The sequence below is a fragment of the Rhipicephalus microplus genome, chromosome 2, assembly GCF_043290135.1.
Source record: "Rhipicephalus microplus isolate Deutch F79 chromosome 2, USDA_Rmic, whole genome shotgun sequence".
Classification (NCBI taxonomy): domain Eukaryota; kingdom Metazoa; phylum Arthropoda; class Arachnida; order Ixodida; family Ixodidae; genus Rhipicephalus; species Rhipicephalus microplus.
The window spans coordinates 157,614,737-157,638,413 of NC_134701.1; the positions used below are offsets into that span (position 1 = coordinate 157,614,737).

Consider the following 23,677-nt stretch of genomic DNA (forward strand, 5'->3'; position numbering starts at 1 on the left):
CTGCAGCAACCACCTGCTAGTCATCATAGTCATATCACACCTGCAGTGGCGACCGTATTACTTGGCTACGATGGCGAACGAGCTCACCCAGCTGGCACTCGCGAAAGCTTCGTCTGAAGATCCCGTGACTTTTCACACCGCAACTGACGCCTGCGCACCAACCACCTGCCGTGACGGCCACGTTTCTTGGCCAGGATGGCGAAAGGGCTCAGCCAACTGGCAGTGGCGCAAGAACACTTTGCTGCTCTCCACAATGCCGCAGCAACCATCTGCAGCCGTGGCGACAAGGAAGAGAATGAGTGCAGTTGGCATTGCAGCACCCCTCCATGAAAACTTTGCCAAAACAAGTGCTTTGGCGTTCTAATCTCAATAATATGCCTGGGGTCATTGGAACCTTTAAACACGATAGTCTTTCTTGGGATACTTGAACGCGGATATTTTGGTTCGTCCGTCTGTTTATCTGCCTGTCACATAATTCACCCTCCCGGCGAAAGATTAACCACTTCCTCAACACCAGCCATCTTGATCTGGTGGCTGTGCTCATACTTGTGAACATTGTCGAACAAAAAGCAAATATTAGGCATAACTGAGGCGAATCATCGATAAGTATGTATTAGGCGGTGTGTTACTTTACTAGAAAATACGTAAATACGTCATTCTAAAGACTCAGGGTGCTTCCTATGCGTCGCCGAAGACGCAATGCTATGCACGAGAGAGCGCTCTGCTGACGACTCTGGGCTGCCACCTGCCAGTGGCCCAGGGTTCTGTACAAGCTCCTGCTTCCCGACATTACTGCCACATGGCTGTCCATACCTCACGCAGTGCCTCCAGACAGCAGTCCATCGTCTTTAGACGACATTTGCAGCAAAGCACGGAGATACATGGCCAATTTTCTCCCCTAGAGATCCCTAGATGACCGCGCTGGCAATAGACCTCTCCCTATTTGTAAACAATGTGACGTCACTGTGGCCATCCCGCCCCCTACACCCTCTCTCGGAGCAGGTGCTGGTTGGCAAGAAAGTTCCTCCGGAGGCATCTTTATGCATAGCAGAGCTGCGTGTCTGCATTCTTACGACATAAATTTCTACATTGTTATGTTCTAAAGTCACAGCTTTTGAAAGAAGGGGGTCGCGGAAGGGTCACTGCTCATAGTGTGGGAATTTGCTCGTCGTAGTTGGATGGATGGAGACAGTTTGTTTAGAGTACTGAGAGATGCGACTAGCACGCAGTGGGCTTCACCTACGTAGATGGCAGCCATAAAAAAATTCGATCTTCTTTTGAGAGCGATTGTTTTGAATGTACACGATTATTGGCACTTTGAGATATATTTGCATGGCATGGATGTACACTTACTCAATTTCCATCGTGGCATGTGCAATGCAGTTTGAGACGAGGTACAGCATTGGCGGCAGCATGGTTTTGAACTGCCGTGAGCGACGTCACGGATAAGATTATCACTCATTGGCCAAACGTCTCATCGGAGATGAATGAAAAAAAAGAGACTTCTTGCCGTGGGTTAGGCTGAGGTTAACATATCCTCGTGAAAATCAAAGTGAAGTTCTGCCGCTGCGTTTCCCAATAACCCAGTGACAATTCATGTGATGTAAAACCCGACATCTTAATAATATATAATATTATGTGGCACAGTTACGTTGCTGCATTTGACACCTATAACGTGTTTTCGTACCTATCGCTCCTTTAGGCCTGATACACAAACTTCTAACGCGCATTGTCACTTCATAAGAATCGAGCCGTAAAAGTACAAAGTAGATAAAAAACCAAAATCTCCGCTGTTTCCAATAACACGTATCAGGTATCCGATATTACCAGTCATAGCCGTGGTGAAGCATATATGCAGATGCGACAACGCTACAGCATGCTTATAGCTCATGTGTAGTCATATATATATCACCAGGTGATTATGCACTTTTATTTTTCTGCACGCCGCGCATACGCTGAGATGTACGCACTCACAGATGATCGCGTCGAATATATTTTTACCTTGACTACAATGTCAGATCGTAAAGTTCCATCGACAATCGGTTACTGAAACCGGCCCACAACGAATACCAGTGTTTTCGCAAACAGGACGCATCACATTATTCACACTGCACACACCTCGCACAATATTCCCCGTTTCACCGTCCATAAAGATGAACCAATATTGTCGATGCCTTTCAACGCATACTATACGCCACAGTCAACACTGCACGTTTTCGAAGAAGATGCCGCTGTTCCTCGCACAGGCCACCACGTGTGTTCACTTCTCGCAGATAAACAGCCAGCCAGCGCGGCGAATATTTCATGACGCACTTTATCACACACCTAGATGTTCTCTGACACATGCCACAGCTAATGTTCCCACTGTGAGATGAAGATTAAGCTTTCAAAAAGAAAAAAAAATTGCCCCAAGCACCGAGCGACTGCACCCCACTCAGCCACCGGCGGGAGTGCTTTGCCAACCACCACCTTGCACGTGCACCGGTGACGTCACGCTGTGACGTACCCCGGTAGAGGTCTATTATTAGGATGTTTGAGCAAACTTTAGTCAAGCTGTCTCCCGTTTATTTTTTTTGGCAATTCCTTGCCAATCAAACAAATACATGAAATTGTGTCGATGGCAATGAAAAACAGACAACCGAGCATTAAGTGAGTATTTTCAGTATATTTTTTACAAGTTTTATTTTTGTTGTTGCTTTCTTAACTTTTAATATTAGGAGGGGCCCACATGTACCCCGTACCCTATACGTCCAGAATGATGAGGAACGGCTGAAATCTTGCTAAGAATTATAGCATAGGGGCTGTCAGCGAATAAAGAAAAGATGCTAATGAATAGTACTGGTGTGCTTAAGCCTCTCGACGGTAGACGGCGCGCAAAGTTTTTTTTATCGAAATATGATTTAGAACTAAGCTGATGAAGACGCCCTTCGCCTTTATGTTTAATTTTCCGACGCCTCTTTTTCAGGCACGGTTCGTCCAGTGCGTGACGTCATAGGCCGCGTGGTGTTCTCCGTGTGGTCGCTGTCGGTGCTGGTGCTGATGAACTCGTTCCAAGGAACGATGAAAGTTAGCATGAGCGTCAAGACACCAACAGAACGCCTGGAGACCTTTCACGACATCGCCGTGAGGCCGTACCTGAAACCGATCATCGTACGAGGAACCACGTTCGAGCACCAGTTCAAGGTGAAATGAAATATGCAGCCTGGTTACGAGCACTGTCGCGCATCAATCATGTCCACGTTATAATGAAGTACGTACGTCCACACACAACGCAAGAAAGTAAAGGACAATAATTTAGGGCCACATTAGATGCTTGTCCGACATGTACCATTGAAGCCACAAGCATGGTGGTATTGCCTGGCAAAGTCATATAGTCACCATAGAAACGAAAGGTGCGCATGCTCTATATGCCAATTAACCCATTTTATGATAGACAATAAAAGAGACCAGAAATGTTCTTAGATGTACACAGAACTTGTTTTATGACAATAAAATAAAAAAAGAATCTTCGTAGTAAAGAGTTGTACAATGTCTTCCTAGTCAGACTGAAGCAATCAAAAGCGTGTGTTAAGTTTAAGTTACTATGTAACATTTTTCGGCATGCAGTCAGTTAGCATCACTTTAACAACAATAATAATAATTTTCGATGTTTAACGTCCAAAAACCACCATATGATTATGAAAGACATCATTGTGGAGGGCCCTGAAAATTTCGACCAGCTGGGGTTGTTCAACGTGCACGTAAATATATCTACATGGGCCGCAATTTTCAAACAAGAAATTTTAGTTTACAAATAATTGAAAATGTGTAAATGGCGAAATTTCCGACTCAAATTTAACAAGAATATTCGAGAGAAACAAGCTTCAAATACTATGTTCTTCCATTGTTTGTGCGCAGCGACATGCCCATGTTCCACAGAGTCCGCTTGGGAAGTAAATGCTCGTTTAAATAATTTGATACTTATATATACGTGGTGCCCCAGCTATCTCGAGCCGGAGTTGAAAAATACGCTGAAACAATTATTCACAATGCCACCAAATGTATGTTGACGACTATTGCATGGAGATGGTCACACGAGTTTTTGTTTTCTTTTTAGCTGCCTAATTAGGCATTTTAATTAACTAATATTTTAATAAAGGAAGCTGGGCGAAAAATTCTCGTGTGGAACCAGTAGATAGGCTTGAAAAACGTCTGATAAAATGTTTTCTAACTTTAAATGTGTCATATATTATTCTTCTCCTGTTTACTACAGATATCTGAATGGTTGAACTTAATTTACACGAAATACGAAAAATAGTCATCATCATCAACCTAACTACGCCAACCACCGAGCAAAGGACTCGCCCATGTTGCGCCAATTAACCCGGTCCTGTGCTTTCTGCTGCGACTAAAGCAGAAGAGCAGGCCAGAAAATTGATATTCATAAAACTAACGCGCAGCAACCTCGAAAGAAAACAGTGCTTCGCGACCAGTGGCGAGGCACTGGAAATTGTTATCGGATATGTCTACTTCGGACAGGTAGTAACCATTGAGCCTAACCATAAGAGCGAAGTAACTAGAAGATTAATTATGGGGTGGCTCACATTCGGCAATCATTCTCCAACCATAAATGGTACACTCTACCACAATCCCTCAAGAGAAAGGTATATAACAGCTGCATCATACCGGTACTTAACTACGAAGCAGAAACCTGGATGCTTCCAAAGAAGGTTCAACTTAAATTGAGGATGACGCAGCGAGCGATGGAGAGGAAAAATAATAGGCTTAATCATCACAGACAAAAATGGAGCAGAGTGGATCAGAGAACAATCAGAGTTAAGGATTTCATAGTTGAATCAATAAGAAATGGACATGGGCGGGCACGTAGTGGGTAGGCAGCTAAGAAACTGCAGACCTCTAAAAGTAACTGACTGCATTTCAAGGGAAATTAAAAGCGTCACTGCGGGGAGAAAGAAAATTAGGTGGGCGGATGAGAATGAGATGTTTGCAGGTATAACAAAAACAAAATATCGCATGGCTAACCAGCTTGTGTGCCAATGCGCGCCGTCGAGTTTTCCGCGTGCTAATGACCCTAACACTTGTCCGCATGTTGCAACTTCGAACGGGCAATGACGATGGCGGAGGCTGTGTGTCAAACGTGTTTTGCTAGCGGTGACAAAAGCGATAACCGGTGCGCCTTCTTATCTCTGTCATGAACCATCGCGAGGGAAGCTTTTCGTTATTCTAGCCACTGAACTTTCGTTTGTACACTGATTGTCAGGGAGCACGGCAGTCATGGCTCGATATAGGCGCGCAATCAGACATGTCACGTGTTTTTGTTTAGTTTGTGGGCATCAACCGACAAGGAACAAGCAAGAAATTGCTTGTTCCTTGTCGGTTGAATATGTTCAATGTACTATATCAATATGTTCAATATGTACTATATTACTTCAAATCTTTTTCTCTTTTTGGTGACGTGTACGAGATGTATTCGGACATGTTTCTTTTATCCGTGACCTATGCGGGATGTATTCTGATATAGTTTTGCGTTTTTGTTTTTGTTATTTCCATATAGTGTGCGTCTTTAGCGTACAGTGTGAAACTTGTTTACACATATGTTCTTTGTACGTGCCAGATATGTAACCCCAACTCCTGTCTTGGCCCTTGGGCTGACAGTATGAATAAAAAAAAAATCTGTGGTAAAGACAGGAAGACTAACAATTTTCAGATATAAAGTCGGAAACTACCCATTTGGGCGTTTCGCAAACCGATGTACACTTTTTCTCCAAAGAAGTCGTGGCTAGCTTTGTTGCATCAAAAGTTAGTATTAATCATGCATACTTAGACAATTAGGTGGAAAACAAAAAAAAGTGACTTTCTCGATGCAGCAGTAAGCAACGCACTTTTGGTCGCGCCGTCATCGAGTGCTCCAACATAACATAAAATTCCGGCTACATATAGCTGAGCACTCTGTATAATACTGTCAACTTCGCTACAAGAGAATTCAAAAGATCACTCTATAAAAATATAGAGTAAAAAGGGGTGTATTTTTGTCACACAACATTACTCTCCACGTGGTTTGCTCGCGCTTCCTGTCCACTTTCTTATCGAGAACGCTATGTGGCGCTGGTAACGCACACGTAGTTCGTGGCTTCGTAGTGTCGGGTATACGCAGTGATAATGCATGGAAAGGAAAGGAAGAGTATCACAATTATTTTTGGGAGACAGAAAGACGCCCCTTTTACTCCATCTTTTCTTAGAGTGATTGTAAACCACTATTGCGCCCTGGAGCAGCGGGACTGTGACCGTAACAAAGAAACAAAGCAGCACGCAACCAGAGTACAGTGTTCTTTCAAGGAGCTAACTGCAAAGCTGAAACACTGCGGATTGTTTTGGAATAATCCTAGCATATACTCAGAGGCAAACCAAAAAGTGGCTTTTAGTAAATCGTGACAACATATTCGTAGGTGCCCGAAGGCGACACTATTTTTAAGACCGGAAGCTTTCGTACAGGATATACCTGCGCGCTGAAGAAATAGTAAGATTGATGGAATACAGCCTCAGTGTCCTTGTAGTGAAAGAAGCCGAAAGAAGCCAGACATACGCAAACTTTTCTTTATGGAGTCTACTAGCCGTAGGCTAGAAGCCGTAGAATTCGTTGTACGCTACAGGAGCATACTGGTGTAGCTTACAGTAATAAAACGCAACACAAGTGTGGCAAGTCTGAATTGAGAATTTTTGAATCTAACACCAATAAAACACGAATGCAATAAATCGCGTTCAGGATGTCGTGTATCGGCACAACTCTGAAAATAAATGAAACAACACACAGAGAATTAGACATCGGTGTCGCCCTATATTATTTCTTTAAGTAGGATGATTCGGTCACGGAGCAATAGCGCGCTGTGCACCCCCAAAAGTGTGCTGTGATTTCTTGAACCACATAAATTCAAAAACTTTTTAAGTGCACACAGATGCTGCAATCTTTTACGACGGCATCTGTTTGTCGTATAACACGAAAAATAGCATAAGTTATGGGCGTGCACAAAACACATAATACAAAGTCAAGTGGTATAAATCAGACGAACACCGAATATTCACGTAATACCATAGGAGAAGAAACACAGGTACATGAAGGCTAATCCCACAGGCACCGAATACTTTCACAGGAAGCTGAACATTCTCACAGAGTTTTCAGTCTGGTTGGATTAGGGAATCTAGATTTTAGGGGCTTCAACAACAACAAAAATGAACCATTTCCCCAAAGAAAACCCCAATGGGATGCGAAGCAGCAGCGTTGCGCACGGCTGGTATCACGGGTTGAACGGCGCTACCGCGGGTGCTGCGGTGAGCATGGAAGATTCGTTTGAAGCGATGGCTGGCCTAGGTCTTTAAGGTGACACGTACAGAAATGTTCCAGTGCGTACGTTAGCCGCGCGGCTGGTTTATTGCATGTGAACTGACGAGTCGGCTGATTTGCGAGTGGTGGTCGCGGCGGGTGTTGCGGGCGAACAGACAAGGTGGCAGCTGCGGGCGCCGCGGTGAGCGCGCGGCTGGCGAGGCAGAGAGTGATGCCAGCACGCACTGCGAGGGGAGCGTCACGTCAAAGCGTAGCAGTGGCATGACCTACTTGGCACTGCGCCAACACCTGCGGCGCGTGGTGCGTTCGTACGGAGGGACAGAGCTAGTCAAAGAGCGGCGTCGCATCTAAAACAACAACATCAAAAAGAGCATGGGGGCACAAGGCTTAAGGCACCAGGGAGCTGATGGTAACCTAACTTGTCCTCGCGTTTCTGAGATAATGCGAGGTTACTGCAAGTAATGCGAGGTTATGCAATGCGCATTTGGTCATCGCGTAACTATAGCGCAGCAGAATACTACGTGATATTATGTTGCTACACGGCACTAGTATCAGGTTATAGGTGGTTTGACACCAGTTCAATTAAAAGATGACGCCTTGCGCTTCCTCTCTTGGGCAAGGGTCCTTGGGTTTTAGTAGACTTATTGTTCTGGTAAGATCTCGTGCGAAATTGCAGAATGTGCGAAGCCCGGAATGCAACGTAACAATGAATAAACGAAAGAACTTTATTATGGTCCAATAGGTAGTGCCAGTGTCCTAGCCTGAAGCGGGCCGATCCCACGTTGGGGCTGAAAGACCTAGCCTGTCAGCCACTTCGCAGGCCCGTCGGACTGCACATAATTGTCCCTCTAATGTAGTACTGCGCAAAGCTGCGTCCCATCGTTCTTCACTATTTTCCTTGTCGCTGCGTAATGCGGGACAATGCCAGAGCATATAAGCAAGATTTTTGGTATCATGGCATTTATCGCATGATGTAGGAACACAAAACTCCGGATAAATCCTATTAATTAACAACGGGTTCAGATAAATTCTTGTTTGTAATCCCCTGAGTGTAATGGCTGGAGCTCTGTTTAGTTTACTGTGTTACGTTAAAATGAACGCACCATGTTCACTTACACTGTATGCCGAATTTTATAAACGATGCTTTCCGAGAATATGTGTCGCTTCCGTGGGTCAATTGGGCTGTGCTAATGCTCCCCCTTGTGCCAAATATCTCTTGGCCGTCGGTATAGGTATGATTAGCGCCTTTTACTATTACAGCAACTTGATTTGTACATGCTGTGCGGCTCCTGGCGCAGGTCTCTCCAGAGCTGGATTTGCAGAAGATTTTGGCGACAGCACGCCGCTGGGGCTCGATTCTGCCTGCATCAGTGGTCTTCACGCGCGCCACATTTGACGAGATGATCGCTCAGCGGGCCGTCATCTTCCTGGAGGACAACGCGATGCACAGCCTCGTCGCGGCCCTGTATCCACAAAAACCGGGACTAGGCATCATCTACCCGGCCGTGCAGCACACAATATCGGCTCAGTTCTCCATGCTCATGCGAAAGTCTTTGGACCCGAAAATTATGAAACTTTTGCACACTAGGTAAGACTCTGCGGCTTATGCGAAAGAACAGTGGCACACCGCCGGAAACATTCATACCTAAAGAAAGAAATTATTTCGTTCTCCAGTGCAATCTAGTTTCTTGCTATAGAATACCGGATATCTTGCTAACCCCCCATCGTACCTCAGCGATTGATGTGTGGTTCCACTATACTCAAGAACGCAAGTTCTATTTCCTGCCACGATGGCTGAACTTTGATGGGAGTGAAACACAAGAATACTGCTCACACTCGGGTGAATTCGAAAACCCCAATCGGTTCAAGTTTATCCGGCGTTCCCCCCCCCCCCCCCCAAAAAAAAAGAACATGCCTTCATATCATATTGTTAACTGGACACGTGAAGAATTGATGAAGTTCCGAGATTTGAACAGTTATGAAAACAAAGAAAAAAACACGCATGATTGAGAAATCAATGTGTCAGAAATTTACTACACACGGAACGAAAAGCGACAGCCATTGTGTCTCCAGCAGCCTGACAGTAGCCGAACATCTTTTTCGGGACGGGGTGGTGCTCTAATAACCCTTAATGTTCACTCATGAGGGCATTTTGGTCTCATTTGTAGATGATTGTGCGTCTTGGGTGTTGGAGGCAGAACCCGCAATCCTCCTTCCACCCCCTGGCTACTCCTATGACGTATGCCATTCTCGCAGATGCCGTTGGATGCACGAGTCAGGCCTGACGGAGCGGAAGCGACTTCAATTGCTGCCGCGCTCTTGGTACCTGACTCGGCCTTCTTCGTCCCAAGTTTACTCCCTATCGACCGAAGATACAGCAGCCCTGTTCTACATGATGCTAATCGGACTTAGCGTGGGGCTGGCTGCACTCGCGGGTGAATTGCTCCTTCACCGCTTGATGACAAGACAAGAAGCTATTCGGGGCCCACGGGCAAGGCCGATTCGTCAAGAAGCGACCTCGTTTGCTGAAATAAGCTGACGAAGAACTTTGTGCTTGTGTACTACGCTCAAAATGTAGCAAGGCTCCTTGTGCTTATCGAAAAAGGTTTCACACAGTTCTAGTTTTAACTATACTAGATTTGATTTCCGAGTACAGTGTGAAGCACGTGAGCAAACTTGAGAGTGGGGTCATAAAAGAGCACGCTGATTTATTGTTTGGTTGTTTCATGCAAATAATGTTCCTGATTAGGGCGACATGATAGTGTGTTTAGTATGAACCGGCATAATAAAAGATGAAAGCATGCAAACAGTGTTTGTTCTATGCATTGTTTTCACAGTGTGTGTATAAAAGTGTGCGGCGCCCCCGCTTCGCTGGTGGTGCTCTAACGGCGTGTACTGGCCTAATACCTAGCCAGTATAACCACGTAAAACACGAAGAAACAAATCACTTAAAAGACGAGGAAACATATAGTTAGCCTCATGCAATATAATTCACTAAACTTAACTTGCGGTTCTTTTATAAGTGATCTATAACTAAAACATTGTCATGCTAGAGAATCCAGTAAGTGATTAGGGCTAGTGAACGAGTCTAAACAGCTGTAACAAAGATGTTGTTCTCCGCTCTTCATATGAAGTTCACGGAATCGAATCCAGTCTGCGGGGACTGCATTTTGATGGAGGTGAAGTATTAGAGGCCTGCGAACTTGGATTAAGGCGTCCGTGAAGAAACACCGGATGGTCAAAATATCTGGACCCTCCACCACGGCCTCCCCTGGGTTGATGTGGCGTTTGGCTCTAAAAGCCCAACAGTTATATTATTCAAAATGTTAATGTCGCGGTCTTCTGAATTAGTACGTGAACTCGAGGCCACATTGCGATGAATAAACGCAAGTACAGGGGAAGTCAAAAGTTCCCAGGCACATTGTCGTACGAATACGTGGGATTGTGGCCTGGGATTCCTTGACCAGCCCTGTACATCTCGGCATCATGAAGCGAGATATCAGCCGTCTTTTGTAGCGATTGAGTTACCCTTGAATAAGTCACATTGAAAAGAGAGGATACCAAAACTGCTAATGAAAGAAATGCTTAGTTGTCAGCCATTCTAAGATGACAACTTGACACGCACGTTGCATCTCTCGTAAAGGCAATTTGTAATTCCTTCAATGTAGTTATCTGCAAGCTCAGAGCTTTTAAGGCTTCCTTTCAGAGTATACATTAAAGTACTTCGGTTGCTGTACGAACATCGCAAGGCAATTGACGTCGTCAATGGAAGAACAACAATGTGAGTAGCTGCTTTTGACATTAGTTTACATTTTTGTGGTTTTCACTGTGTTAACGAAGGTATGCCAGGGACATTGTGTACGCAACTTTAGTGATGGAACTGGTCATTGTGCACTTGGCCAACATGACGTGGCGTCTTGGTTGAGCAGAACTACCGAGCATCTTGACTGTCATTGCTCATTATCTGTGCTTTCATCCAAAGACTGATTAAAGAAGTCCCGAGGAGGAGCACTGTTCCGTCAAGACCAGGCGATATAGGGCGGTGTAATTTGTGACTCCGACTACTGGCGTTGGTAAGCGCCTGCAAGCTGTCAGAAATTTTCGAAGTTCTTCCATGAAGGACATTCAGTCCGCACTCTCTACTGGCGCGATTGGAACGGTGGGACTAATATGGTCAGTAAGTGGACAGACGATGTCTGTAACTTTGTCAGTGATAGTAGCACGAAGAGCACCAGGCAAGACAAGCCCTCGACAGATATGATGTATAGTTAGGCCAGTGGAGAGACTAAGTAAAAAGCAAGCAAAGATGATCCAGCATTTTCCGCGCAATGTATGAAGGCTTGCTAGTGCTTAGATATTCGTGGAATACATAGGGCAGTTATGCTTCTCAGAAGGATAGCGGATAGGGCGCAAGTGTTGAGCCTCTTGAATTTTTCTCACATTTTTGCGCGGCATGCCTGGCGAGACGCTTGCCTAGGTCTGCCAGGTTAACCCTGGCTACATATTATACCCTCTAAATACATCGCTTCGACGAATAGCCAGACGCGTCAACAATCCTTAAATTCGGCGCATATATCGTAGATACTTTTCATCGAACGAGTAGAATGTTGAGTTGCTTTTTCCCTCTAAATAATGGCAGTGTATGTCTCCGCCGCTGTGCTCCAAAGAGGGGTTATATGACTGAAATTTAGTTTGTGCTGGTGTAACGAAGCAGCATTGGGAATCGAGTAACGGTGAAGCAAATACGTTGATATATAGTCGTTTTTGGCAGAACCAATGTATAAAAACTGCAGAGCTTGGCAGGCGAATATGGTACTCACCGAAAAAGAAGCAATATCACTCACACGCAAGGAGATATTTTTAGGCCTAATATGTGTCAACTTTTCGTCACTTGTATTACTGTGGTACACCAATTGTACTTGGAGTCATGTACTGAGGCACGGCGAGTGATGGAAATTATACATTCATGCCCTAACTTCGAAAACCTATGTACCATGAAAAGATATATCGACCACATTAAAAAAGTATGTATCATTTGATTAAATGAAAACTGGCGAAACTTGAAGTCCGGGTTTCGACAGTGTTGAAATAAGCCGCGCAAGGCTTGAAAGAGCGAAACCAGACAATACTGCAGGCTTCTAGATCGTTTCTAGGCCTTAGCTTGGTGATGCGGGATTTTTATAAGTTAGTTCTACGTCGTTGCTAGACTTCAGCCAGATGTTGCTCAGCTGTTTCTACATTCTCAGAGCAGAGATTTTCTAGTTGAACCCCCAGACAGTCACAGACACAACACCAGCATGACGTCGTTGGCGTAGGCCTTTCACAACTTCGTGGTCTTGTCGCAGCCGCCATTGGCTTTTCCGTTCTTTCATTTTTTTGTTGTATATACGAAATTGAGGTCTTCGACTCGATACCATGGCTTCGCTGACACTTGTTGCTTTAACTGTCACCTTGTTCATTTTAAGTGAACCAGTGGCCAGTAGTAGAATTTATGCAATTTCTGTGGCACATACCCGTTTATAATGACGGTAGTTTTTGGTGCGGGGTGAACAAAGAACGATTCGCTAAACAGCTACCCTGTTGAAAAACTTTCATGCCCCTCCCCTCTCTTTCCACGAAAACTAATGCCCCAATGCACCATAATACAGTATATCGGCTGAATTAAAAGTGTGTCATTTTGTGAAATAAAATTAAAATATTACAGCATTTGTAGGTGGGTCCGTACTGACCATTATTGAGGCCCTGAAGAAGTCATACCCATGTTTTCCTAGGCGTGTTTTTTATTTCGAGCGCCTGCCGTGTTAGCCCGGATAACACTTTAAAATATTTTATAGATAAGGAGCCTTCTGCCGGTGTCGATACATAAGAAGTTGGCATTGCGTAGCCTGTCTATGTTCAATAGCCGTATAGTGCAAGTGGAGGTATTGAGAATAAGGGCAGATTAAAGGAACCCTGACACCAAATTTGGAAACTTGAGATGCTTGTGTTGTTTGATAGTCCTGCATGCGGGCACACCTCAGACGACTATTGGTGGCGAGCGTAGCCTAGGAGGTATATTAATTTGGTTTTAAAGTAAGGGTGCGTGCTCTTCCGAGTATTCAGGTGCAATCGGCATTTTCTGTGGTTTGATGTAGACCGGGACTCCCCTTGTGACGTTGCAGGGTCAACAAATGTAGGGCACACACAATATCCCTGCCGGCTCCCGGCGAGAACTATTGTTCATCACCCCTCTCGCTCTGTTGTCGTGCTGCTTTCACTGTAAGTTAGGCTGCTTACGCCAGGAAAGTTTTTTTTTCTGTGAGGGACATCGTAGAGAAATATACTATATAAAGAGTGGCCACTAAAGCCTTTTCGCGGCCCAGCAAGAAAGGGTCTGACCAACCGCTAGATACCGTACCCATCCTCACTTTTACTCTTTTGCTAAGACTTGTAATTCATTGTCCTGAGGAGGAAAATCAATACCCAAGTTTGGCATCGATTTTTCGCAAAGAAAAAAATATTTATTTGTGCAATTTTCTATATCCGCTCTGCATAATGCCCCGCTGAGGACATTTAATGCCTTACAACAGAGAACAGTAAAGTACGACTGGAAACTTGTTTTTCTGCGTTTATTTCGCACAAAAGGGCACATTCATGTGGTTTAGATGTACAGTACATGTATTCCATTTGTGAAAGCATGGGTGTGTAGCCTAGTGGTAAAGACACTCGCCTTCGGAGCATAAGGGTACAGGCTCAAATCCCAGTGTCGGAAAGAAAAAAAATTTGTTGTTTTATTTGTGCTGAATACATTATCGCGTCTGACCAACCACTCGTGGCGCTGAAAGCAGCGCAGTAGCTGGGCCGCAGGGCCCTACGGGAGTGTCCGCTCTTTATTTATGTTTGTCTATTGGGACACGTTCAAAACACCCACGTACTTTAATTTTCACCGCACGTCGGTCCATCTATTAGAAAATAACCTCAGGCGCTGCAACGCTGTGGGGCGCTAGTTTATTACGGTATTACGGCGGGCGTTTCAAACTGACGCAAAATTGTTCTGAATTAACGCCGTTAACAATAATTATACAATGCGTTAGACAATCTACGATATGATTTCGGCATTACCAGACGCAAAGCCACAAATTACTGCAAAAAAATTGCAAACAAAACTTTCGCTGTCAGGGGTCCTTTAATTTATCATTTAGGCACACGCTGTTGCTTTATTTCCTTACGTACTTCACAGAAGAAAGGATTTTATCGCAGAACTTAGCCGGTAGTGATGAGATATAAGGAAATGGACCTATGGTCCTTCTATCGAGATTAGATAAAGGTGCGTCTATAATCATCAAAGTATGACGATGACTGTTTCACGAGGTTGGAAAACAAGTGTCGAGAGTTAATGAAGCGTGGTACTACGAGGACAATCTGATACACTTGCGTGACGTTATCTGTATTCTTGGACATGGTGAACGATTAGAAACAACGTATGTAGTCCATGTAATCGACTGAGCCTACATATATTGTTCAGTCGCAAACATTTACATTTGCAAACACATCGACTCTTAGCTGGCCTAAAAGCCTCTGCTAAGTGCCCATTACGACTTAAGCGATGTCTCGACATTAAGGCATGGCAGCTCTCGCTTTCTTTTTCGATGGACCTGACGTAGTACAAATACTCTGCATGGGTAAACTAAATGGACAGATATAAGCTGTTTTCAATTGAGGCACACAATTTTGATTGACGGACACAGAATGTGTGCGTACGCCATGAATTCAGGTGACACAAATGTCGAATGCGCCGATAGTTTAAAGTAAGTAGAAAACAACGGCACAAAACAGTGCATGCAAGCAAGGATAGTAAGCTTGTATACAATTTTGCGTGTTGTGGTCGCACCAATACGAGGTATTGCATGGCAGGTTAATGCTTACTACTTATTTATAAAATGAGGCAGAACTCTTGTGTAGGTGTAGGTTGAGAGCAAAGTTGAGTCATTGGTAGTCTTAATTCGCCAAAAAGGAGATTTTTCATAGCCCAATAAAGGCATTGCTATGTAATTCCCCCTACACACTCGAAGTATTTTGATGTAGTGGCTCCAAGACATGTAAACTGTGATTCGAAACACTCTGTTAGTTGAACATATCGATGCCAGCATAATCATAAGGAACAAATTTTTGACATCGCATTTGAATTGGTGCATTTTTCGCCCCAGGGACATCCAATTTCTCTAGCATTGATACGAATCAAGACAAACGAATGGGCTAGTCAGGAAACTTCACTTCCTGAGAAATATTTAAAACGCAGCTAGTTGTCTTGAGGCACTTCAAAAGGTTTCCTTATAAGTTGTACTTCATCCTATCCAATGCTAAGGAATTTAGTTCCCGAGCTTGGAAAGCTCGGAAGTTCGGTAGTCTGATGGACTTTGTCCGCGTGCAGTAGAAAAAGTGGACCAGTTCATTTGAAAGCGACTAAAACTAACGCACACTGAAGACAGGATAACATAATATACGTATAAGCCGGAAGAACAAGCACGGAATCGAAACAACGTTTTAACGGCGAATTCCCACATTACTATCAAAAGTTACCGAAAGCGATCTACTGGAGTTCGCTGCCCGTAAGGTGCAAGGGTGCGTACGGTATGCATTTCTCGCCTCCTTGCCACAGTATAGAGCCGCCGGTCATGACCAACGCCTCAGCAACTTTTTCTAGTCGGACATAACTACGCAGTACGCGCCCACTGATATTTACGGGCGTATTACACTGGAGGGAAGTGGTTATAGATGAAAAGAAGAGAAAAGTGAGCCCCATAACTGTCTCTCAGGGGGAGGACACCTCAACAGTAACTCATGAGGGATGGGGGTAGAGGTGGGATTAAAAAGATAGGATTAAAAGGTAAGGAAATAGAGAGAAAGAGGAAGGAGAGAGCAAGGTGCAGGGACAGCGAACGACGGAAGTAAGGAAAAGAAAGGAAAGATGTACACGGTTGCAGCAGTTCGAGGACGAGGCACCACTGGCGAGAGCTCTTGTCGGCGTCAGGAGAGGGCATAGGGCTAATCTAGTCGGCCAGAGCTACGCTGTCGTCGTCGTCGGAGACCGGCGTCAGGAGTTTGCGTAGGACCAGCCCAGTCGGCCAGAGCTGCACTGCCGTCGGAGATCGTGAGGGCACAGCCGGTCGGCACGGAATCCAGCGAGTGAGTCCCTACCTGTTACACCACTGAATGGGAGTGTCGGCTGCACGTGCATTTGTTTTTTGTTTTTGTTTTATCAGTCATGGCTGTTTACACTGGCATCGGCGGAGGGATTCTCCCGTCCCAGCATGTTTCAAGTTGTGGTCAGGGGCTCTCGGAGGAGTCTTCCGAATCATATATCATGCTCTGTTGCCTTAGAAAGGACAATAGGATGGGCAGAGACGCCGATACCAGGCAAGATTCCAGAACTCCAGACAGGTAGCCTATGAGTTTGTGCGGTGGAATACGAGAATAATCGTAATATGTCTAAACCCGTGTATAAAGTTCGTGAGAACCAAGCTCTGAAAACGAGTGGCTCAATTTATACACGCAGTGTGCAAGGGTCGTGAGAATTACCTACAGTTCTGGAAAAAGGTTTACGTGAGCAAAAACACAGCCAGTGACTCTGACTTTCCCCAGAAGGCGGTCTCAGTGCCGTTTAGCTAGCCGAAGACGCCGCCAGGTCCCAAGCGTTACCAGCAGCCTCCTATGCGGGAACTTGACCCGCCCCCTCCCTCTGCTGGTGGAATACACTAACGCTATTTCCTCCTCCCCCTCCTCGGTACACGTCACTGCTATCTCTTGCGGACGTCTAACACAGAAAAATGTCATCGTCCGCAACTTCCAACAGCTGACCAAGCGTAGATTCTTGGATTCACACATATTCTTCGCATTTCATTCTCGCGCATACGTTTTCAAAGCTATGCCACCGTGTAGCCGGTATCATCAGATTAGCTGCTACCCGATTCATCACACGTGCAACACTTTCTTCGAATTCAAATCCCAGATATGGCGGCCATGGGTTTATCTTAGCAGTTTGCTTTGATCAGCTATGAAGTTCAATATTTTAAGGCAGTTTGATGCCAACAAAAAAATTTCGATGGTAACGCTGGTTATCTGTGCATACCGGACACTTAAAAAGAAAGGGAATACTTGGCCTCCAGCACCTCAATGCAGTCTCAGTGTAAAATCACCCAATATTTTTTCTAAGCAAGCAGTCTAGACGGAGAAGACGAATGATTGATATGTGGGGTTTAACGTCCCAAAACCACTATATGATTATGAGAGACGCCGTAGTGGAGGGCTCCGGAAATTTAGACCACCTGGGGTTCTTTAACCTGCACACAAATCTGAGCACGGAGAAGACGAATGACCATTAGCCGATTTACAATAGATAAAAATAAAACCTGTGAACTTGGGTCTAAAGAAAACACTCAATTCTCAAGAAAGTCTCTAAATTAAAATTACATCATAAGGCAATTTACTCGGCACACAGTCGGTGGAATACCTGAATAACCGTAATATGAATAATTCTATACTCATTGCTAGACCTTTGCTTATACTTTTAAGCCACGAAAGACTTGTCCGGGCAGGTTGCCATAGAAACAAAAATGTGTACATACGTGTTTAAGAATGGTTACAGAAACTTAACTTCGATTTTTCGGGGATAGAACGAAGCCTTACAGGGAAAAATCAAACAAAGAGATCAAGGAGGGCCGTATGAACATAGCATCGGCACTGCTTATTTTTTATTCCACGCGTCATAAGATAAGACAACTGTCGACAACTCCATTTACTCGCATCGTCGACTCTCACAACAATAACGTAATCTTCTCGATGGTAAGGATGAGGACAGCGTAATGGTTCATCAGCTATCGCGGAGACACGGGTGAATGCTTCGAGACAGCGTCGCTTCCAAACATTGATACCGGCCTTTGAAAAGAACAGCTGTAGAGAGCGAAAAAACGTGAGGAGAGCTCTAGCGCGACGCAAGTAGAAAGCACAGTTGCGGTTACGAAGACTGCTTCCGCCAAGGAGTCCACATTATAAGGGAAGCGTATCACTAAGCAAGAGCGTCCTTCGTTCAACCAGGCGGAGAACATTGAACATTCAAAGGTGGGTTCAAAGGGCTGCGCCGAAAAATTTAGCACGCGTATTCGCGTTCGAAGTGAAGCTGATAAGCTATACACAAACTACGCCTGGCCGTATTTGTTGCTTTTACAGTGCTTTTTATTTTTTGTGCTGCCTTGCCATTGGCGATACTGTCGAGAAGAATTGTATGGTCTCATCCGGACGAGATGGTCTGTAGTCATCAACAAAATTTGTTTTTGTTCAAACAATTACGAAGTCTTTCTTTTTCCTTTTTGCGATACAAAATTTTGAATCCTTTCGTGCTGGTGTTCTGTGGTATTGATTGCTGCTTTGAGATCGAGCATACCTGACTATTGATTGCTGCTTTGAGATCGAGCATACCTGATGTTACTGTAGCAAACAAAATTTACTAGCTTTATGCCTCATCTAAGGGCACGCGCGCACAAAGAAATAAACGACATATTGGTCAATTACAGAAACGTTGCATTTAAATCTTTGTATTATTAACGCGACTGCGTTAAAGAGCCCGTTTATCTAAATTTGGGTGTCGGCAACGTTGGATACTAACAAAAAACGAGAAAGAATTACGTTTTCTAGCCCGAATCGAAATCTGGCATTCTGCATGTGGGGCTGTCACAAGTTGCACCGCGGAGCCATGCCAGTGCTCGAAAGAGTTTCGACATAAAACCATGTGCGGGCTTTGTCAGTGGCATAGCTAGATTTAGTTTTATTCGAGGGGAGAGGGTGATCCAACCACACTTTACCGTAGCTCATGCGTGTGTATGTATGTGTGCTTGTATGCGCACACATACAAAACAGAAAAAGTTCCCGGGAGTCGTTTTCAGACATCCCCCATATAACTCTGGCTACGCCAATGGGCGTTATGTTGAGTGATACGTCTCGTGAACAGATTTAACACTGTGTTGTTGAAGCTTAAAACCCCTTTAGGTGCCTCGCCAAGAGAATTATGCAATGAAGGGGTAGTCTGAAGGTTGACCCGTAGCAAAGCGCTCAGCCATAATTAATCATCACCGTCAGCCACATAAGCTACGAAGCGCACAGCTGCGTACGCTTGCACGCTTCGTTACTTTGTAGGGAAGGAAGGAAAAGAAAAGTCTGGACGTTAACCAATCTAGGAGGACTGGCATGCAACGCTACACAGAGGAAAGGGGTAAGGGAGAGGCTGCCAAGTCACTGTGGCGTGGTAGGAAACGAAAATGCCGACAGTGCTCCTCAATCACCTCTTCAAAGTGACCTGGTCGATACAATACCCCTATCGAGAACCAATGCCTCTAGGCAACTTCAAGTGGTCGCACAGAAAGTCACTTTCTCCAATAGAAAACAGCAAGTAGGCTGCGCAACCAACACCGCATCTGCCCTAACACTTTACATATTTAGAAATGTTGTGGACTGCGCTGAAATTACCCTATAGTCTCTGCTTTACCGTTTATGGCTGAGAGTGACTTTCGCGAAGTCATACTTTTTAATTAGAATGGCTGACAACCTTTTTTTTGCGACAACTCAAGGTAGCGAGGAAACATTAGAACACATATTCTGCGACTGTCCTCGCTACAATGCACAGAGAGCATCTCTAGCAGCCGCTGTAGCTCGCATAGATCAGAGACCGATACCATTCTTGAATGTCCATCTGAGAGGACATCATAGGTAACGCGACGAAGACGGTGCCGAACCTCTTGTAGGCAACAGTCTTGCACCGGCGATTATAAACTTGATCTGTTACGATGTCTGCGAAGTGTGACTTGATTGGGGTGCTAACTTGTATAAGCTAATCAATTGTGGCGAAGTGGACACTTTGTAACATAACTTGTGGTCCGCCTCGGTGGAAATGCTGACTCGAAGAACGCGGTTTTCATCTCACGGCGGCCGCGTTTCGTTGGAAGCGAAATGCTGGAGCCTCGCGACTACTGTGTGATGTATTTGTGCGTTAAAGAACCACAGATTCTCAAACTTTCCGGAGCCCTCCACTACGGCGTCCTTCCTAATCGCATCATGGTTTTGGGGCGCAAAGTGCCAGATATCATTATTGGCCATTTGTAGCTTATTGGCTTAGCGTGATAGCTGCGGTTAAGGAAATAGCGTTACCTTGCCGTGACCGTTCATTGCGGAAGGCGTGTTTTAGTTTAGCGGGATAGCGTTTACGTGCCCAAGCTGTGGCGGTAGCCTAACCTAGTGGAGGGTGAATGCACGAAAAAAAATCTGGCGAGAGAGAGAGAAAAAAAAATAAGCTGAGCATTTGCGCCTGTATTCCCGCACGCAGAAATACTTCATTTTACTAGTAATAAAGGTAAAGAAGTATGAGCCACACACCATAATCGAGATTTTTCAGGTTGCGGATTTGTTTACATGGATTTTCAAGTTGGGCTCAAGGAAGCTCGAAAGTAATAGTGATATCAAAAAATAAGCTATGTTATGAGTTATACTCCATCGCCGAAGATTACTGAGATCAAGCGAGGCCGCATTACTCAGTCGTTTTCTACGAAAGAAGTGGATTCGTCCAGACTAGTGATAAATTCACTTCGAAGCGGACGTGCGCGTTAACCACGCAAACAGAGTAACACTAAGTCGTATAAATAGCGTGCTTACGGTAAACCATACGGTTTATTAGCGTAGCGCGAATGCGCATTGCGATCCTTCTATTCCGCCTAACCCGCTATCCCACTGAACTACAACTGTGTATCGGCAGGTATACATGCAGTGGGAACCTTATGAGAGTGCAGAGTGGCCAGTGTGAAGCGCACGCGCGCTCTTTTCCCCATGGAAAGGTGCAGATGTCCAGAAAAAAGCGAAGTATGGTAAACGAATCCAAAGACAATGCGAAATGGGGTCGATTACGCTATTGCTCTGCACTCTCAAGTGCGCAGCTTAACAAGCCCTAAACCCCTCCAGAGCTCGAAATTCAGTTGAGGCGTGGTATAGTTCAGCGCGAGTCTACAGCGGTTCCTGACGGAGTTAACACGCGTGCCTTCGCTTTGCTCTTTCCTTCACAAGGCTGCATTCGTCTACTCGTCTGTCAGAGGTCTGTGATAATTTAGGGACGTTACGTCTCTCTACGTCTGTGCATCTCTTCGATCGTATCCCTTCATACGAGGTGCGAACGCATGAATCCCGCAAACCTGGTGGCGAAATGCATACTCTTATTCGTCCGCTGACAGAGTATATATGTTGTTCGCTACATCACTTTATTTCAAAGGTGACGTCTTCACTCCTTGATTTATATGTTGGGTTTAACGTCCCAAAACCTCCATATAATTATGAGAGACGGCGTAGTGGAGGGCTCCGGAAATTTCAACCACCCGGGGATCTTTAACGTGCACCCAAATCTGAGCACACGGGCCTACAACATTTCTGCCTCCATCGGAGATGCAGCCGCCGCAGCCGGGATATACAGGTGACGTCTTGAAAATTATGGTTGATAGAAGAAAAACAGAGAGAGCAGCACTCTAGTGCCTGCTGGTGGCTTAGAGGCCTTTTAAGCGGCCTCGAAGCCCTTTCTCTTGCAATTTTCTTGTTTTTTTTCAGATGCACGAACTTCAGAACATCACATTGCGGTTCGTAGGTCTATCGGTAAGTATTCATACAGTGTCCAATGGCAGGCAATAGCCTGTTGTCGTAGCGGCAGAAGTGAGCCTACATCTGTGAACCACGATTGCTACTTTCCTCCAAAGATACAACGCGTCATCCTAGGTGTCTTATTTCTCAGCATCACTCAGTCAGTCAATAACCTTATGAAAAGGTCTTGAGGAGGTTAAGTCACCAGGGTGCCCACGAGAGACATCCTAGCATCCGCTACTGTAGATAACGCCCGAGACGGGGCGGGAACGTGGTGGCGTTCCGCCAGTTATTGAACCCTCTGGACCAGTTTTAGTTGGTGTTGCAGCTTGGGGCTCCCTGAGTGCCTCTTCTCCGTCGGTATATTTAGTGAAAGGTCCCTGAGGTAACGTGGGACATGGCCACAGCATGTGAGCGAGTGAACAGTACACTTCTGTGCAATCTGGGCATTGTAGATCGGTGTCCGAGTTGTAACGGTGGAGTAAACCCCGTGATGGGTATGATCTTGTTTGTAGCATGTGGAAGGCTACCTATTGCACGCGTTCGAGCTTTGCATGTGGAAAAGGTCTCAGTCCAATACTTAGCAGTGTAGGAGGTCTGCGAATGGTTGGATTGCCACAGTATACCAGTCCCGGCGTGGGCGCGGCCAGCAACTGAGGTGGACCCCTCTTAGGGGTCCGCCGCAGTTGTCTGACCAGTTCTCCAGGACCACATAAAGTTCACTTCACTCCATTAGTTTCTTTGAGTGATAGGTAATTTTGTGGAAGACGAGTAAAAGAAACTGTACTTCTGGGCCGAGCTCTTCGGTGGCTGATTGATCGTTTGAACGGGTCATTTCTCGCACTCGATCATGAGCCACTTCGTTTCGTTGAGATTGGATTGCGGTGGGTGGAAGTCTTTGCCAATGTGGACAGGGAATCAATAGAGGTAGTGCAAGCCCGTGTATTTGCGTGTTTGTGAAATGTAAGATACTTATTAAGCGATGTTAACGGTTTCGTAAGCCCGAATGGCGGCGCGAGAGTCTGTGAAAACTTTGGTGTGTGAGGGTTCCATCGTATAGATAAAGCTATAGCAACCTGCTCGGATATGGCGCTAGTTGCTAGCCTAACAGAGGTGGCTGAGCGTAGGGCTCCGTGCTCATCTACTACCGCGAGTGCAAAGATGGAAAAGTTACCGAATCATGCTGCATCGATGAATGCGGTAGAGTTGCGATTAGTGGCGGTACGGTCGAGGATCGCGTGAGTGCGAGCCAGGCATATGCCTTTGTTGTGTTGTGGGTGAACATTTCATGACAAAGGGGTTACCATGTAGGTAGTGCAGACAGGTCTGGGTACTGCACATTCAACGTAGGAGTGTGGGGACATGCCGGCCTCGCTTAGGAGTCGGTGGCCTGCCTTGGAGAAGGAGGGGTGGATCCTTTGGGCCGTGGTCTGGGCCTCGATCACTCTATCGATGTCATTGTGCATGCCTAGTTGCTGATGTCTCAACATAAAAAATAGCCCGGATAACGTGATCTCTGACGAAACCTCACGGTGGAAATGCTAAAAAAAACAGGCTTCATATAGACAGGCCCTAGAGCAGTGCATGGGCTCGGGCTGGCCTGAAAGTCTGGGCATGGCCCGGCCCACGGGCTGGGTCAGGCCGGGTAATGGTTTATTGGATTGGGCTCGGCCCCATGAGCTTCAGGCTTCGGTC

The 23,677-nt window shown here is 45.4% G+C and overlaps 1 protein-coding gene across 1 annotated transcript in view; it reads left to right on the plus strand.

Annotated features, from left to right (window-relative positions):
• The window catches only part of LOC142792289 (putative glutamate receptor), a 28,057-nt gene extending 11,070 nt beyond the window's left edge, over window positions 1-16,987 (plus strand). Inside the window, exons 6-9 of the mRNA XM_075885611.1 lie at window positions 2,966-3,183; window positions 8,638-8,927; window positions 9,596-9,774; window positions 16,875-16,987. Coding sequence (XP_075741726.1) covers window positions 2,966-3,183; window positions 8,638-8,927; window positions 9,596-9,774; window positions 16,875-16,987 — 800 coding nt within the window. The remainder of the gene's footprint in view (window positions 1-2,965; window positions 3,184-8,637; window positions 8,928-9,595; window positions 9,775-16,874) is intronic.
• The last annotated feature ends 6,690 nt before the right edge of the window (window positions 16,988-23,677 follow it).